The 16,484-nt window shown below is 31.6% G+C and overlaps 1 protein-coding gene across 1 annotated transcript in view; it reads left to right on the forward strand.

Annotated features, from left to right (window-relative positions):
• Positions 1–7,682, forward strand: part of LOC133189859 (carcinoembryonic antigen-related cell adhesion molecule 6-like) — a 56,507-nt gene extending 48,825 nt beyond the window's left edge. The window contains exons 3-5 of the mRNA XM_061325253.1: positions 572–913; positions 4,342–4,619; positions 7,677–7,682. Of these exons, the coding sequence (XP_061181237.1) occupies positions 572–913; positions 4,342–4,619; positions 7,677–7,682 (626 nt within the window). The remainder of the gene's footprint in view (positions 1–571; positions 914–4,341; positions 4,620–7,676) is intronic.
• Positions 7,683–16,484: the final 8,802 nt, after the last annotated feature.

A 16,484-nucleotide genomic window follows, 5' to 3' on the forward strand; every position in this document is an offset into this window, starting at 1 on the left:
AAACATGTATTGTACAAAGGCGTTATCAGTTGTTATTGTTTATATCCACAAATTTTGCTGTGTTCAACTCAAATCAAAAACTGGCAATTCGCAGCTCGTTTTTTGCTAAATCGAATATATATATATTATAAAAAAAGAGAAACAACGTTATATGAGTGAAAATGCCATTTAATCAAATAAATGACGAAAACAGACAAAATATAAAACACATACAAATATTTAACTGGCTGGGACATAAAGTCAAGAAAACAATGTTTAAATCTGACTAGATTCAATTAGAGAACATGATTAATGTTTCCCAGATTTATTTTCACAGTCTTTCGGAATCGGGAAGGTTCTTTCGCTTAAAGGTATTACACTAAAATTCATAGACTTTGGACCTGTCTTGAATTTTTCTGTTAATTCCATTTGATTTCTCTTTTATCTTTTGTTAGATACTGGTTAATTTCTTTTTTTTAAAGTCAATTTTAGTTACCAGTGTGTGGATCGCCATTCAAAATCCTTTTAATAGCAGTATACAAACGTACTATCTTAATTATCTTTTTTTTTTTTAATTTTGTTAGTCAAACAGCTGAAGCAACTGTACCAGACGAATTTATCGTAGAACACTCCAATGAACTTGAGGAAAATCAATCCATACGTTTCATATGCAGCGCTGGTGTCGGAAATCCACCTGGGAGTATTAAAATTTGGAAAGTTCCAAGGAATTCAACTGAAAAAGAATTGATATACTCTTCAAATTTTAAAAACAATGTTGTTATTAAGACAGAGAATTGTACTAATTTTCTTAACGTAAGCTTAACGTACAGTGTTTCCAGAGATGACAATGGCGCTTTTTTCAAATGCTTATCACAGAATAGCCTTACTCCGCAACCAGCACCAAACAAAGACTCAAAGACAATCTCAGTTTTGTGTAAGTATCATAGCATTGATTAGTTGACTAAATGCATTGTAAAGTTGAAGAAGTCGGAAAGTAGCATCTTCATCCTTTAAAATTATACTGCAAACTGCAACATACTTTCTTTTAATTGCGGGTATAAAACAGTTTTTTCGTATCCCAGTATTATGTACATTTGTCGTTTAATTTTCGCAATTATTGAAATTTGGACAATATTGAAGAACTGTTAAGAAACAGAGGCTTTATTTACGTTCCATTTTTTTTTTTAAAATTCTCTAGAGAGAGAGCGAGAGATGTATTTTCCTGTAGTGACTGTGTCTTGTCATGTTTAATCGTGTCGTGTAAAATCTCTTCCACATTGGTCGATGATTTTACCTTATACTTGTATTAATTCCAATAATTCCTACAGAGAAAAACAGCGTTCCTTAGTTTACAGGGTACATATATATTGGTAGAACTGTTTTTTGTTTTTTTTTTTTTTTTTTTTTTTTTTTTTTTTTTGTTGTTGTTTTTTTTGCCAAGACTATACCCCCTGCTTAAATTATCGATTTTGTTTGATGGTGTTGTACGTCCCATTCAAGAATTTTCACTCGTTTAGAGACGTCACTATACATTATTTCTTAGTAGCCTTCCTCGGTTGAAAAAATAATAATTCTGAGATTATTATATCTGAATTTATGCTACTATTAATTCCGTGTGTGTGTGTGTGTGCTTTAGTTTTAATTAGAAATAGAGAAATAAGATACGAATTTATCATGTTCAAGAATGAAGAATGCTAAAAAAGTCAAAAAAAAAATTTTAAACAGTTTATACAGGCTTTATTATTGCTAACAGACAAAATCATATTAAAATTTACCTATCAAAATCAACCCCATTTTTTCATTCATTACAAATCTACATTTTGGTGTCTATATGGAAATTCAATGCAGAAAAATGAAATCCGCCAAAATAGATAAAATTTAATCAGTAACGAATAAATTAAAATCCAAACTCGAGGAAGTAGACACCTTTTCCGAATTTGTAGTATGTTATGACCTTAAATTTTACTAATAGTGTGTAAAGAGTAAAAAAAATCTCTAAAAAAATCGTAACAGAATGATTACATAAACTACCATTAAGTCATATTGCTAAATGGTTATTTTAAAATAACTGAATTTCCCGGCATTTGGTTTATCTTAAAATAGCTGAATTAATCGGTATATGGGTGAATTAAAAAAAAAATGACCAAACGCATATTTATCAATCCACACTAAAATTACAGGCAATTAAAATAGATTTCTATGTCTCAACTTCACTGAAACAACAGAACAAGTTCTTATGTAATTTTCACTTCACAATTCTACTTTAAAGGCCCCAATGCTTTTCGTCAGGAGTGCAACAAATATGTTAGAATTACAAATCATCCAATAAGAATAAAAATAAAGAAAAAATGATGAGTAGAATTTTTCTGGTGGGTAACTGTGTTTGTCCTCTAAAGGAAAATATGCTATTTAAATATATTTTATCTCCTAAATATACATTTAAGCTAGTTTTTTGGCATAAATAGGGAATAATTCCAGATAAAATGCGAATTTTAAATACTTTCATCTGTTTTAATTATGAAGTATTGGACTATAAATATTGCACAATTTCATTACCACTTGATGGTGCCAACACTTTATGAATTTTTGTGTTCTGTGGTTTTAATTTTAAATTTTACTGCAGTCAGGAGTGCAACAAAACTGCTTTATAATTACCAATGCTTTTTAAAGGTGCATAGACACAGATTTGAAGTTTATATTTTCTCAAATTTTCTGTATAACATCAAAACTTATAAGTTGCTATAGAATTTCACACGAAAATAAAATTAAAAACTTATTTAATCTGGAAATTATTGAAACTACGAATTTCGGGAGGCGTTTGATTAACACATCCTTGCACTTTCACAATTTTTAACTTTATCCTAATACTTAAGAAAAGTAGCAATTTTGTTGTGTATTAATGAATAATATTACATCTATAATCCAGACAATTCAGAGTAAAAATGTGCGAAAACAAAACCCACTCACTTAAGTATTGTCAGCCCGTGCTCAGTGTTGTGTAGTTGTGTACAGAGTTTAACAAATTGAATACACCAGTGAAACGTAAACTGTTTTTGTAAACAGGGCACGAGCTCTGTTGTTGTTTATGTTAACGTTTCACCGGGTGTGTTCAATTGTTAAACTCTGCACACACCACTGAGCACGGACTGACAATACCGGTGAGAGGATTTTGCTTTCTACATTTCTACTCTGAATTTTCTGCATTATAGTTTTAATATTTTTCATTAATAAACAACAGAATTGCTACTTTTCTAAAGTAATAAAGATAAAGTTAAAATTTGTGAAAGTGCAAGGATGTGTCTATCAAACGCGTCCAGAAAATCGAAGTTTCAATAACTTCCAGATAAAATAAGATTTTTATCGAATTTTCGTATGAAACGCTATAGCAACATACAAGTCATGAAATTATACAGAAAATTTGAGTAAATATTAACTTCAAATCTGTGTCTAAGCACCTTTAACTATCTTTACTAAAAATAAGTTGAAAAAAAATGGTTGATACTATTTGATGTTCAAAATACTATGTCTATCAACAAATTACAGAAATTTTACAGTCAATTCAGGGAAAAGTTTTCATTTCACATGTATTTTTAAATACAATTTATATATTTTATACTTTGCAAATAATCATGTTTTAAGGTTCTCAAAAAATGAAAAACCTGCCGTAAACGATGAAAAATATCAAAAGGACAAATTGATTTACAAAGTAAGAATGGATAATTGTGTGTTATAATTTTTAAAACAATGTTAAATAAAATACATATCAGATGTCAGGAGTGCAACACAATAATGTAACATAGGGTCACTTCAAAATCTAGTATTTTTTGTAAGAGAACTCGTATATAAAAATTCTGTTTTGGCTTAGATTTAAAGAATTGACTTAAACGGACAAAAAAGTGATTTTTGGAGAATTTTATTGCTTCATATTTTTTTCATATTAAAACTTTTCAAACCAGAATTGAAAAAATAATATAAAATAACAATCAAAAAGCCAATTTTTTGTCACATATACAAGAGAAGATACTCAATCAAGGTCTAGATTTAATCATTTATACCCCTTTTACCATTTTGAAGCATAAAAAACTATAAGTTCTTGTGATTATGTATTTTAGAAAGTCTTTTAAGGTATAATAATATTTTCTATTTCCAAAATAAATTTTACTAATAAAAATTCTGAAACTTTTTAATCCAATTGTCTATTCTATTGCCACTTCAGGATTTTAAACTAGAATGCATGTGCAACATGATGATATAAGTGAAAAATATGTGATAAGTAGTTGAATTTTTCCAAAAAATTTCAGTTTGGTGGTCATTTTTTTTTAATTCACCCATTTATGAAAACTTGTATATTTTATGTATTAGATGGTCCAAAAAAGCCCGTGGTTACGATCACACCATCGTCATCGGTGTATTCTGTTGGGGATGATGTAAAACTAGACTGTTTTACCATCAGTAATCCATCGCCAGTGTACAGATGGACCTTCCTATCCACGAACGCTAGCGATGAGGAACAAACTATACACTTGAACAGAAACGGGTCTTCATTGCTATTGAAAAATCTTCAGATCAACAATTCTGGAAATTATATTTGCTCTGCTTCCAATACGTTTAATGGAAAGACTCTGAATGTTACATCTGTGGTATCTATATTATGCGACACCGGTCCATGTCAAAATGGGGAAATGTGTAAAGAAAGGAAAGGACGGACTGCCATTAGTTTCAATACTTGGACGGTAATATCGTTGCTTTTTATACTGTTGACAGTGGTATTTGCGACATCGACTGCCTTTTAATCAATAAAGAAAGATCAAACCTACAGCATTGTTTTAGAAAAACAGATGGGAAACTGAGGTTCGCAATTTGAATTGGCATCTAATTGTAAGAATAAAGCACAATTAGAACCAAATCATATACATGCAGTGTGTTTAGTATGAATTCTTTTGATAAAATTACCTCCTCGGACACCAAAGAAAAAGTCAATGGTGAAAAAACGTGCCACCAGGACGGGAGCAATCCCTATGATTTAGTTTTAATTTTTTTAAACATTTCTTTCTTTATTTATTGGCTTTTTATTTCTGGAGCATTACCACGGAAAGTCTCGACTTTCTCCTGCTAGTCTTGACTTTCTCCTGCTAGAACTGACGAAGTTTTCTTTAATTCATTTTTCCAGTGCTAACATTAATATTCTGCCCTAGTGCAAAATATATTTCACAGTTTGGCAGTTTGTCATGACACATAATCACAACATACAAAAGTGCAAGCTATCTATAAAATATAATACTTTAATGTAATTCAGTGTAATATACGGGCAAAAAAGTTATAATTACTCTGCTTCCTGGAGAATTACACACAAAAATCTAAGGATATAAACTGAACTTAATTTCGTAAAATGTATTTATAATTGTTTATATTCTTTGTTATTTTATAATGACATTTATCAACCGTATAATCAGTTCTTTAATGGAATATTTTTTTACTAATGGCCAGTCTACTGAAGATTAAAATTAACAGTCAATAACAGATTTGACCACTCTTTGGGTTTATGAAAGCTAGACACCGAAGTCGCTGTTAGTGGAATATGAAATTATGTCATGGAAAATTTTGTTTATGGGAAAAATTTCTATTCTCATTAACGGTCGCCAGTTGTCTTCTATTATTTGTGATATTTTCCCACACCATCATGCTACCTCCATCAAAAGACAATCGTTGAATAAACCGATGTCTTGTTAGACTGGATCTTCAGGTATAGTTGTGTAAATGAACAACTTATTCTTTCGTAAACAAAACGTTACTCATATTGCATTCCTAGCCGGAAGCTTTGCGTATATTAGATGAACGCATTACAGTGACGTTGCAACAGTAGGCGTCTTAAAACTTGATTTTTGACAAGTACTCGTAGTCGATGTAAATAATAGTCGATGTTCGTAGACTGATAAGTTTTAATCTAGGTATTGTACTAGCATTAAGAGTTGACGTTCGGGGTTAAATCTGGGGTATATGAGACAAATGTAATTATCTGGGGATATAGATGACTTGTATTCCTAGACGATCTTACATGTAAGCGTTACCAAAATTCTGATATTGTCTCCAAAAACACTGTTTGGTATTTCGATAAAAATTGAATCGTCTTGCAACTTCGATTGATGATAACCCAACATACCGACTATACAAAGACACTTCTTAAAATTCATCTAAGGCATTGTTTCAGTTCTAAAACTTGAGGTTTTATGAGCACTAGACTCACAAAATGATACCTTCCGCTCCTATATGAGTATAATAGCAAAGTGCATTTCTTGGCATTGTCTGTGAAAGTTCCATTAAAATTAATTCAGGGGATTATGGGGAGTTGGCAAAACTGGTACCCCTTTATTGAGTTTAATGGCAAAGTCTATGTTTTGCAATGGAAAACCCCTAATATCGGTCTTATTTAAACATAAAATAGAAGGTGCACAAGGGCACTATATAATAAAGATTCTGTGAAAGTCTCATTAAATTTTATTGAGTGATATCGAAAGATTTGAAGATAAGAGATGGGTACCTTTATGTTAAATAAAGAATAGCAAACTCCATATTTTCCAAAGGAAAAATAAAATAGAGGGCACAATATGGCAAAATGTAATTAAGATTCTTTGTAAATTTCATTCAGTTGCATTCAGTGGAGTAAGAGGAGATGCGGATAAGTGATAGCTACTCCCAAGTATACCAAGGAAGTCCATGTTTGCACTGGAAAAAATCAAATATCTCTACGATCGAAACGTAAGATAGATCACAACGGTACTATGTTGTGAAAGTTTCATTAAATTGCATTCAGTGGCGTAAGAAGACTTGCGGATGTCTACTCTTAAGTTTACTGAAACCCCCATCACTATATTCCCAATTTTTCAGTTGCTTTAAATAATGTCGTTTTATGAATTTAGGAAGCCGTGAAAACATTCTAGACTGGAATAAAACCATTCGATCGAAAGAAACATCATAATGTTTAGAAAGTATACAATTTAATTATAAAGCATAAAAATAGAATCATAAAAGTACAAGCAAACTTTTATCTTATCTATTTAAAATTTAACTGGATCGCAGGCTCTGATTTATATTAGATTGCCGTTTGTCAGATCTTGATACAAATTGCAAATATGCGCAGTAGCTGTTGTCGATGAACAGTCATATACCTAACAGAAATAAATATTGTGTTTGTAAATAAACTGTTGCAATACAATCTTTTATATATATAAAAAAATTAAAACTGTTAGCAACACATTTTTGTATTTTTGTCCAAACAGCAAATAAAAGAATAAGACTGTAGTATTTCTTGTATGACTTCATCTTAATGTACTGAATTTTAAGCTGGTATTTAATTTTGATGGAATGAAATATGAAGATAACGAACTGTATTCAATCTCGAAAGTCCAATGAAATGATACGAATTTGGAGCAGAGCAAACACGGACCTCAAAATTTAGAGGTGGGATCAGGTGCCATGGAGCAGTGAGCATCCCCTGCCGACCGGTCACACCCGCCGTGTGCTCCTTGTCATGATCGGGAAACAAAAACCGGAAATATCCTTAGACAGTTCAGTGTAGAAATAATGACCTAACAAACAGTATGAAAAACGTCAGTCAGCATTTGACTCATTGACAGGTTGTATATCCTTGATATACAATATTGATTATTTTGAAAGCGATCTTTTTTCTTTTTTTTCAGGTATGACATTGCTTGGAGTTTTTTTTTTAAATTTATTTATTTCCGCTTTTCAATATTCATATAGCAGTATATTTATATAGATAAACATTGCAGATTTTTATTTAACATTCACTCTCTGACTCTTTCTTCTCACTCATTCACTTAGAGTATCACCTACATATATATATATATATATATATATATATATATATATATATATATATATATATATATATATATATATATATATATAAAATTCCATATATATATATATATATATATATATATGCATGATTACAAATTACAATGTTTACTATCTTTACAAGAAAAATAACAAAGTAAAAAACTGCAATTTTTCTTTATAATTGTAATACATAGCTGATTATTTTTCAAATAAATTGTACCAAAATAACCATCTCTTTTTGAACTGAATGTCCTCCATATTTATTGCAAACAAATATTTTTCAAAGGTATAGTATTTACATATTATATTTTTAACTTCATCAAATATCAAGGGTTTACAATTTCTAGATTTTTGGTATACATAATGTTTAACAAGCAAGATAATGACAATTAAAGCTGTATTTTCTTTGCCAGAAATACCTAATAAAACAGAAATTGGGTCTAGGTTTATATATTTTTCCAGTTTTTTCTAAAACCCATTCTTCAAAACAATCCCATATTCCCTTAACAGGATGACAGTAATAAAAAAGATGCTTCAAAGTTTCCTGCTCAAGATTACAGACCGAGCACAGTGGGTTATCTTTAATTTTAGATAAAAACAATAATTTACAAGTTCCAAGAATTCTATGTATGATCTTATAATTGAACCATTTGAGGTTTGAATCTTTAGTTATGTATTTCAAATTTGTAAAAAGATCTTTCCAGTTAAAGTCATTCTGCAACCCTAAATCTCTTGTCCATTTTACTACACATACTGGTTGGTTATAACGCTTGGATAGAAAGAAGTTGTATAATGATTTACAGCCAGAACCATCACGACAAAGGAACTGAATATGTGTAGGAATAGATATTCCAATAACTGATGTTCTATTTTGTTTAACTTCAGGCCATTTTTTCAAAATGGAAAGTCTAAGCCCTTCATAATTAGTAAATGGGATCAAAACATCATAATTAATGGATATACAATTAAAAGATAACAATTTGCCTTCAGTATCCAGTAGATCAGACACAATATGAAAACCTTTTGCATATAATTGTTTGTAAAAAACAGACTTATTTTGTACTCTGATACTACTGTTAAACCACAGAGGTTCATTCATAACCTGAAAAATATTTTCAGGTTCAAATAAATTAATAAATTCTTTATAATCAGAAAGAACTTCTTTCCAAAACATATTATTTGTTGTTTTACTAAAATATAAAGCATATTCTGATCCAAACTGTAGAGTTTTGTAATATTACAGCCTGTAGATTCCATAAATATTCTAGACCAGGTAGAATCTGTATGTATTAACCTCCTGATCCAAGTAAGCTTAAGTGCCTTAATAAATGTTGGCAAATGTGGCATTCTAAAGCCACCATCATCAAAATCTAAAATCATTATATTTCGAGTTATTTTATCATTTTTATTGTTCCATACAAACTTAAAAAAAGATTTCTCAAGGTTTTTCATAGTTTCATCACATGGTTTTGGCAACGTTAACAATAAATGTGTAATTTTTGAAAGAAGGAGAGATTTTATAACTGTAATTTTACCAAGAGGTGTAATATGTCTCTTTTCCCAGTGGCTCATTTCTTTGTTTATATCATTAATTCTGTTAATAAAATTTATCTTTTCAATGTTGTCCAGACTGGCATTAAATGTTATTCCCAATATTGTAAAAGTCTCAGATGTCCACTCTAAATTATATTCCTTGCACAAATTGTCATTACAGTTAATTTTTGATCCAATCCAAATGGCTTTAGTCTTAGAAAGATTAGGCTTTAAACCTGAAAATTTAGCAAACTGTAAAAGAAGATCTAATGCACTCTTCAAACTTTTTTCTGATCCATCCAAGAATATAACTGTGTCGTCTGCATACTGTAATAAGCATACTTTTTCCTTACCAATTTTTATACCCTTTATATTTTTATTTTGTCTAATAAGGTGACCCATTATCTCAACACACAGATTAAAAATATATGGCGAGACAGGGTCTCCTTGGCGGCACCCTCTACCTATGCAAAAAAATCTGGAAAAAATACCATTTTGTAAAACACATAATGATGCATTTTTATATAAAACTGAAATCCATCTTATAAAATCATGACCGAAGTTAAAAAATTCTAAAGTCTTGTACATAAATCTCCAGGAAATAGTGTCAAAAGCTTTCTCAAAATCTATAAGTAACATCATCCCTGGGATTTGTTTTTCTTTTGTATTATGTAGAACATCGTATATAAGTCGAGTATTTTCTCCTATGAATCTTCCTTTCAAAAACCCCTTTTGGTTCTCATGGATTAAATAATCTAAAACACTTTTAAGTCTATTTCCAATACATGCAGATATAATTTTGTATGAAACATTGAGGAGAGAAATAGGTCTCCAGTTTTTTTAAATATTCCCTTGGTTTTTCACCTTTTTGGTAATATAGACAAAATTCCCTGTTTCTGTGTTTTAGATAATTCTCCTTTCAAGAAACCAAAGTTAATAGATCGAAGTATAAAATCTCCAATATCCTTCCAAAAAAATTTAAAGAACTCTACGTTGAAGCCATCACTGCCGGGACTCTTGTCATTTTTCATATTTTTCAATGCCAGTGATGCTTCTTCCTTGGTTATCAGACCCTCTAATTTGGAAGCCGACTCCTCATTTAAGATGCGAATATTGTCCTTAAGTATCAAATTATTTAAATTTATATCTAGTAAAGTGTTATCACAGGAGGAGTATAAATTAAGATAAACATTTTCAATTTCTTTCAGGATTTCTTGTTGCGAGGTAATTGCTAAAATATTATCATTAATTAGTTTTGTTACTGTTTTATTGATATAATTCCTTTTTTCTAGACTCAAGAAATATTTTGTAGGTTTCTCACCATATTCTACCCATTTAGCTTTTGTTCTTACAAACAGACCATTTATATAATGTTTTCTAAGTTCTTCCAATTTAGATTTTGCAGTAGAAAGTTTTTCATCAGTTTCTTGAGAATTGTTAAAATTTCTGATGATTTCTAATTTTTGTATTTCTTCTTCTAAAATATTTACTTCTCTGTCTCTTTTTTTTTCTTTCTAGAACAATACTTTATAGTGGTACCTCTTATCTCAAGTAACAGCATTTCTAGGAATAATTGATCATCAATTGTAAAATTAATTTTTGTGTTTTCAATATCCTTAATCATTGCATGATTATATGGTGCCACTGCATACTGAAATTTAATCCTATTTTTGTTTCTTTAACTAAAGTTATATAATTTTCATCTTTTAAGAGAGAGTTATTAAACTTCCAGAACCCTTTACCCATCTTAAAATCTGAAAATAAAATATGAAGTTTAATAATTGAGTGATCAGTTCTGTACCCCGACTTTATATCAACCTTATCTACAAAGGTCATTAATTATTTTGATATCAGAAAGTAGTCAAGTCTGGCCTTTTTTACTGGATTGTTTTTAAACCAAGCGTATCTTCTAGAATTATTATATTTAGTGCTCCAGGGGTCACATAAGTCCTGGGTTTCTTTTAACTTAAGCAGGGTCTCTCTTGCTTTAGGGTTATTAATGTTACGATAATTATAGCAATCTAGAGTAAAGTCTTGAATTAAATTAAAATCTCCTCCCATTAACACAAACTCACCCTGGAATTTCTCAATTTCATCTCTGATCAGACTATAAAAATCAGGCTGATCTGTATTGGGTCCATACAGATTTACCAATAAAAAATCATACTTCTTTGCTAGGTTGACCTCTAAAATGACCAGATTACCTGCTTCATCTATATATTTATTTGTTACATTATATTCAATGTTATTATTAAAAAGTATCGCCGTTCCTCTGGCATCTGATCTACCAGGACTGATATATACATCAAATCCCCATAACGATCTAACAAGGTTGATATCATTTTCAGTAAAGTGTGTGTCTTGGAGAAAATATATAGAGAATTGTTTTTGTTTTAAGTAATTGAGAACGTCTCTCCGTGTCTCTATTCCACCAAGCCCTCTACAATTGAGGGACAATACACTTAGACTCATTGATCGGTGATATTTATGTCAATGAACGACTGTATAGTGACAGCGCAGAAAGGAGAAAAGAATATGTAAACATAATCTTGAAATATGGTGATACTGATTTGGTAGGCAACAATCTCACAACTTACACACATACATACATACCAAAAGAAACAAACAAAAAGTGTCAAGTTAGTCCCGTTAAGAACTGCTGGACCGTGGACGTAAACAATGTGTTCTCCGGAATACCGATCCCGAGATCTCAAAGCACTGAGCTCGATCCCAATGCATTTACTGTCTTGAGTGCGCTACTTTCATGGAACCTTAAAAATCACGCTCTAAGTTTTTTGTTAATATCATCAAAAATATCAAATGTGTGGCGTCTATTGTTTTTGTCCAGGGCAAACACTTTACTATTAAAGTACCAGGCGGAATGCACTAGTTCGTGATCCTTTAGTGTCTGTATGAGTTTTGCGTTCAGTTGAGTGATGTGATCCATCATAACAAATTCGTCTTTCATTGCCTTGCGATGTTTGATAATGGCTATTTTGGCCTCCGTACTGATCATCCGCACTATGACCGGTCGCGATCCACCATTCCGATTTCCGGGGATTCGGTGCATTGCAAGGATGTCCGTAGGGTCCACATCAAGATCAACTTTTTGTTTAAGGATCGTGCAAAAGTCTCTTTTAAGATTTTCCTTTGGCTGCTCACGCCAACCCAGTATTTTAATATTACATTTTTGGGAATATTGTTGGTTAAAGTTTGCCATTGATATTGCTTGTTGAGTTCCTAGACGCTACAGCTAGGTCATTGCTTAGTTTTTGTAACTCTCTTTTTTCTTTTGCGATTTTCTCTCTCACATCAGTCAAGTCTAAATTCAAGGCATCAAATTTTTCTGCATTGTCAATGTTAGCACGCTTCATTTTTTCATCAACATTCCTGTGTGTGAATTTTTCTATCTCGGCTCTAATTTCACTCTTAATTTCCTTTTTTATTTCATCTTTAATTGCAATCTTGATTTCTTTAACAATTCACCTTTCAGTTCTGACAATATGTTTTTCACAATCTCACCAATATCATCTTTTGTTACCATCCCTTGCTTTATTTCGTCAAGACTTTCTTGTATTGAATGTAGGTCATTTTCACTGTCTGGGGCACCGACGGGGTTTTGGTCAGAACTACTTAATCGAGGCTTTTTTGAAGCTTTTTTATCAGACAAACGGTGTTTTTTACCGAAGTAGATGCCGATTTAATGTTCAACTGGATATTTTTTTTTCTTTTTATTGTCTTTACCACTAGCTGGCGATGTAGTTGAGGGACTAGTAACATTACTTGTAACATTACTGGCCATGCTTGTGTGAACACTACTCGACTCACGGCGAAGCCAAAAAATATGAGCACACTAAGAATTTCTATATTAAATTGCAAAATAAGTCCCTGACGACTCACCGAGCGTTGTCCACTCCCATCACAAGCTTATACAAACCAAATATACACTGATATATAACGATATACACTATAATAGTTCCACTCAGCAGTGCTCGTAAAAAAATGCGTCCTACGCCATGTCTTGTCACGTGACCGAATCACCGACATTGCTTGGAGTTAATGTGAAATTTGGCCAACATTCTTAACAATAATACATCTCCAGATGGTTATAATTCTCCGATTCATTGATCAAATGACATTTGTGTAGGGTATGCAAATTTTCTTTTTCCGGGATGTTTGGACTTAGACCATCTGTGGATAAAGAGTTGTTGAAAATGGAAATATCGTTTCCCAGTGCTAGATGTCGCTATTATTTTCTCCCTCGTTTACTCCTCCGAAAATAAATCTTTTCTAGACTAATTTGAATAAACAACCACAAACATATTAGGTTAGGTGCGATTGTTACAAGATTGCATTTATATAATCTTTCTCAATGCAGTACCTAACAACAAATTGATAATTTACGACAACAAAAAGCATATATAATAATTATATAACATGTACGTACAAATACATTACATAGTTCTTAGGTCGAGGATGGGTAGGGATAAATGTATATCCTAAAAATCTTGTAACAAACGTTGCAATGACCCAACACGTGTCTGGAACACTATTTATGCTAAGCGCCAAATCGTTCATTTGTGAAATAATTAGACCGGCAAATTCCGTAATACGGAACTCTCCAATACGTAAAGAAATTCATTTAAGCTTTGCATAGATACAAAATTTATATAAAAAATTCTATTACTTACAAAAAAATGCTCAGATTAAGGATACTTGGATTTCCAATAATTATGTTAAATATGATAATGAATTACACTCATAGAACTAATAAATCCTATAAATGTTTTTTTTTAAGATCTATTCATATATATATATATATATATATATATATATATATATATATATATATATATATATATATATATATATATATATATATATATATATATATATATACATGTCCAAATTCATCCATTGCAAACAAATGCAGAAAACAAAGTTCAAAAACTCAGATTCCGGTGCAGGGCGGCAACCTGAGACAAAAATGTACACTTCATATTGAGTGTAAAGTGATGTAAAATGTACATCTTTATTTAATATACAAATTTTGATAGGAACAACCCGCGCATTCTTCCACATGGCGAAAATGGCCATATGCACCATGTGGTCATTGCAGCCACCGCCACCAAGTGGGGGAAGCGGTTAGTTCCTAATGCCAGGACCATGCCACTCTAAAGTTATGTTACTAATAGATTTTGGATAAACAAGTATCCCTGTACTTTTAAATTGTTCAATTGCTGCACAAATTGTTTTCAAAAATATTTCATTCCCTGTTTGGGATAAATGAACTCCATCATTTTCAAAGAGCAATGCATCCTTGTAACTTATTTCTTGATATTTGATGTAACCTCCCCCATTCTTTACAACTGCTGCTGCAATGGAGCTATTCAACCTTTTTAAAGCTTTGTTCATTGCATCAATATTTTCTGAATATCTCCAGTTTCTCCTTGGTAGCAACTGAGACCAAATTATCTTTGTATTGGGTAATAATGATTGAATTTTCCCCCGAGTACTTTTAATGATTTGAATAAGAATTCTCAAAGAGATGTTACCCACGTCATTACCACCACAATGTAAAATTATGTAATGTAGACTGTCATTTACTTTCAACAAGGACTTAATTTTGTTATACAACTCTGACCATACCATACCCCTTTTCCTCGCCACCACATATTTATACTCAGCCTTTGAAGTCCTAGGCATACTCCACCTGGCCTACTCCTGGCTGCAACAAATGCTCTTCTGACTATTGAGGACCCCTGAAACTCTGAAATAACATTTTAGTCAGTCATGATTTTTAAATTCAGGGTAAAGCAAACATAATCATTAGATTCTGATGTACAATTTGTAAGAATTTGATTTCCACCTACCAGCTTTACAGATTTGATCTTCAGACATACCTAACATTGCCGAATTAGTGGCTGCCCCTATTCTGAATGAATGTGATTTATATCTACTACTGTCTAATCCTACTGCCTTTAAAGCTTTGTTTAAAACTGTTGTGAACTGAATACGTGTGAGTGCTTGACCCCCAAAATGACAAAACAAGTTCCCTTGCTTGATTGGTCTTACTCTTAAGTAGCTTGCCATAATATCCACTGGCTCTATGCTGGTCATTGCTTGACTATTTTCTATAACAATTGTTGCCCCCTTTCCCCTTTGGTCAGCTTTGGAGTGCTGGAGATAAATTTTCATAATATTTTCATTAATTAACATTTCAAGGTTTTCATACTGGACAACATGACCTGCAGTTTGTTTTTTTCCCTTCAGTGATTTCACCCACTCTAAAATACCCAAAAAAGGCCACACTGTAAGCAGCTGCAAACAGTTTTGCTTCATAATCATTAATGCATACAATACTTTCAATATGTTTTCTAAAATGTTTACAGTTAACCCAGTCACGGTTTTCGGGAAAATTATTTCCGGTATGGTTTTTTGTAATATAACGCATATTCGATCCCGATGCAATATGGTTTTGTAAACACTATGGTGTGTGGTAAATAATACGATCAATAGCCATAATCGGAGTCTTAATATTAAGACATTTAGGCGAATGAACGACTTTCACGAAGGTTAGGGTATTTGATAGTTATAACATGATAAATTAATAGATTGCGTTTAGCCACTGGTAGAACTAGTGACCTAGTTAGCATGTGTGTATGCCATCTAGTGTATGCACAGCAGAAAAGACTTGAATTTCTCAATAATTATTTCTTACGCTAATCTTCCGAGGGTAAAAGGAATCCCGCCCATAAAGAAAATCACATACAGTGAAAAAACAAAAATCCCTAATTTGTTGACTTGCAGTTTTACAAGAAGTGATGATTCTTTAATATGACCCTGGTTTATAGTCATTAGGTCACAGAAAAAAATTTCCCAGTTACACATCAATATAATCTAGTCTTTGAACAACATAACCTAGTCACTGTGAAACTTTACTCAGTCACTGGAAAGCCTAACCTAGTCACTGTTCAACATATTATACCCAATCAATAACATAACCAATTCACTGTTCAACTGTGAGATAATGAACACACATAATTTAGTCGATATTCATGGTTTTCTATATTTATTTAAATCCTATTTTACAGCTTTGAAATACACTGTAA

This window comes from Saccostrea echinata, unplaced genomic scaffold, assembly GCF_033153115.1.
Source record: "Saccostrea echinata isolate AGI-Se365-2 ecotype Australia unplaced genomic scaffold, CSIRO_AGI_Sech_v1 ptg000020l, whole genome shotgun sequence".
NCBI lineage: Eukaryota > Metazoa > Mollusca > Bivalvia > Ostreida > Ostreidae > Saccostrea > Saccostrea echinata.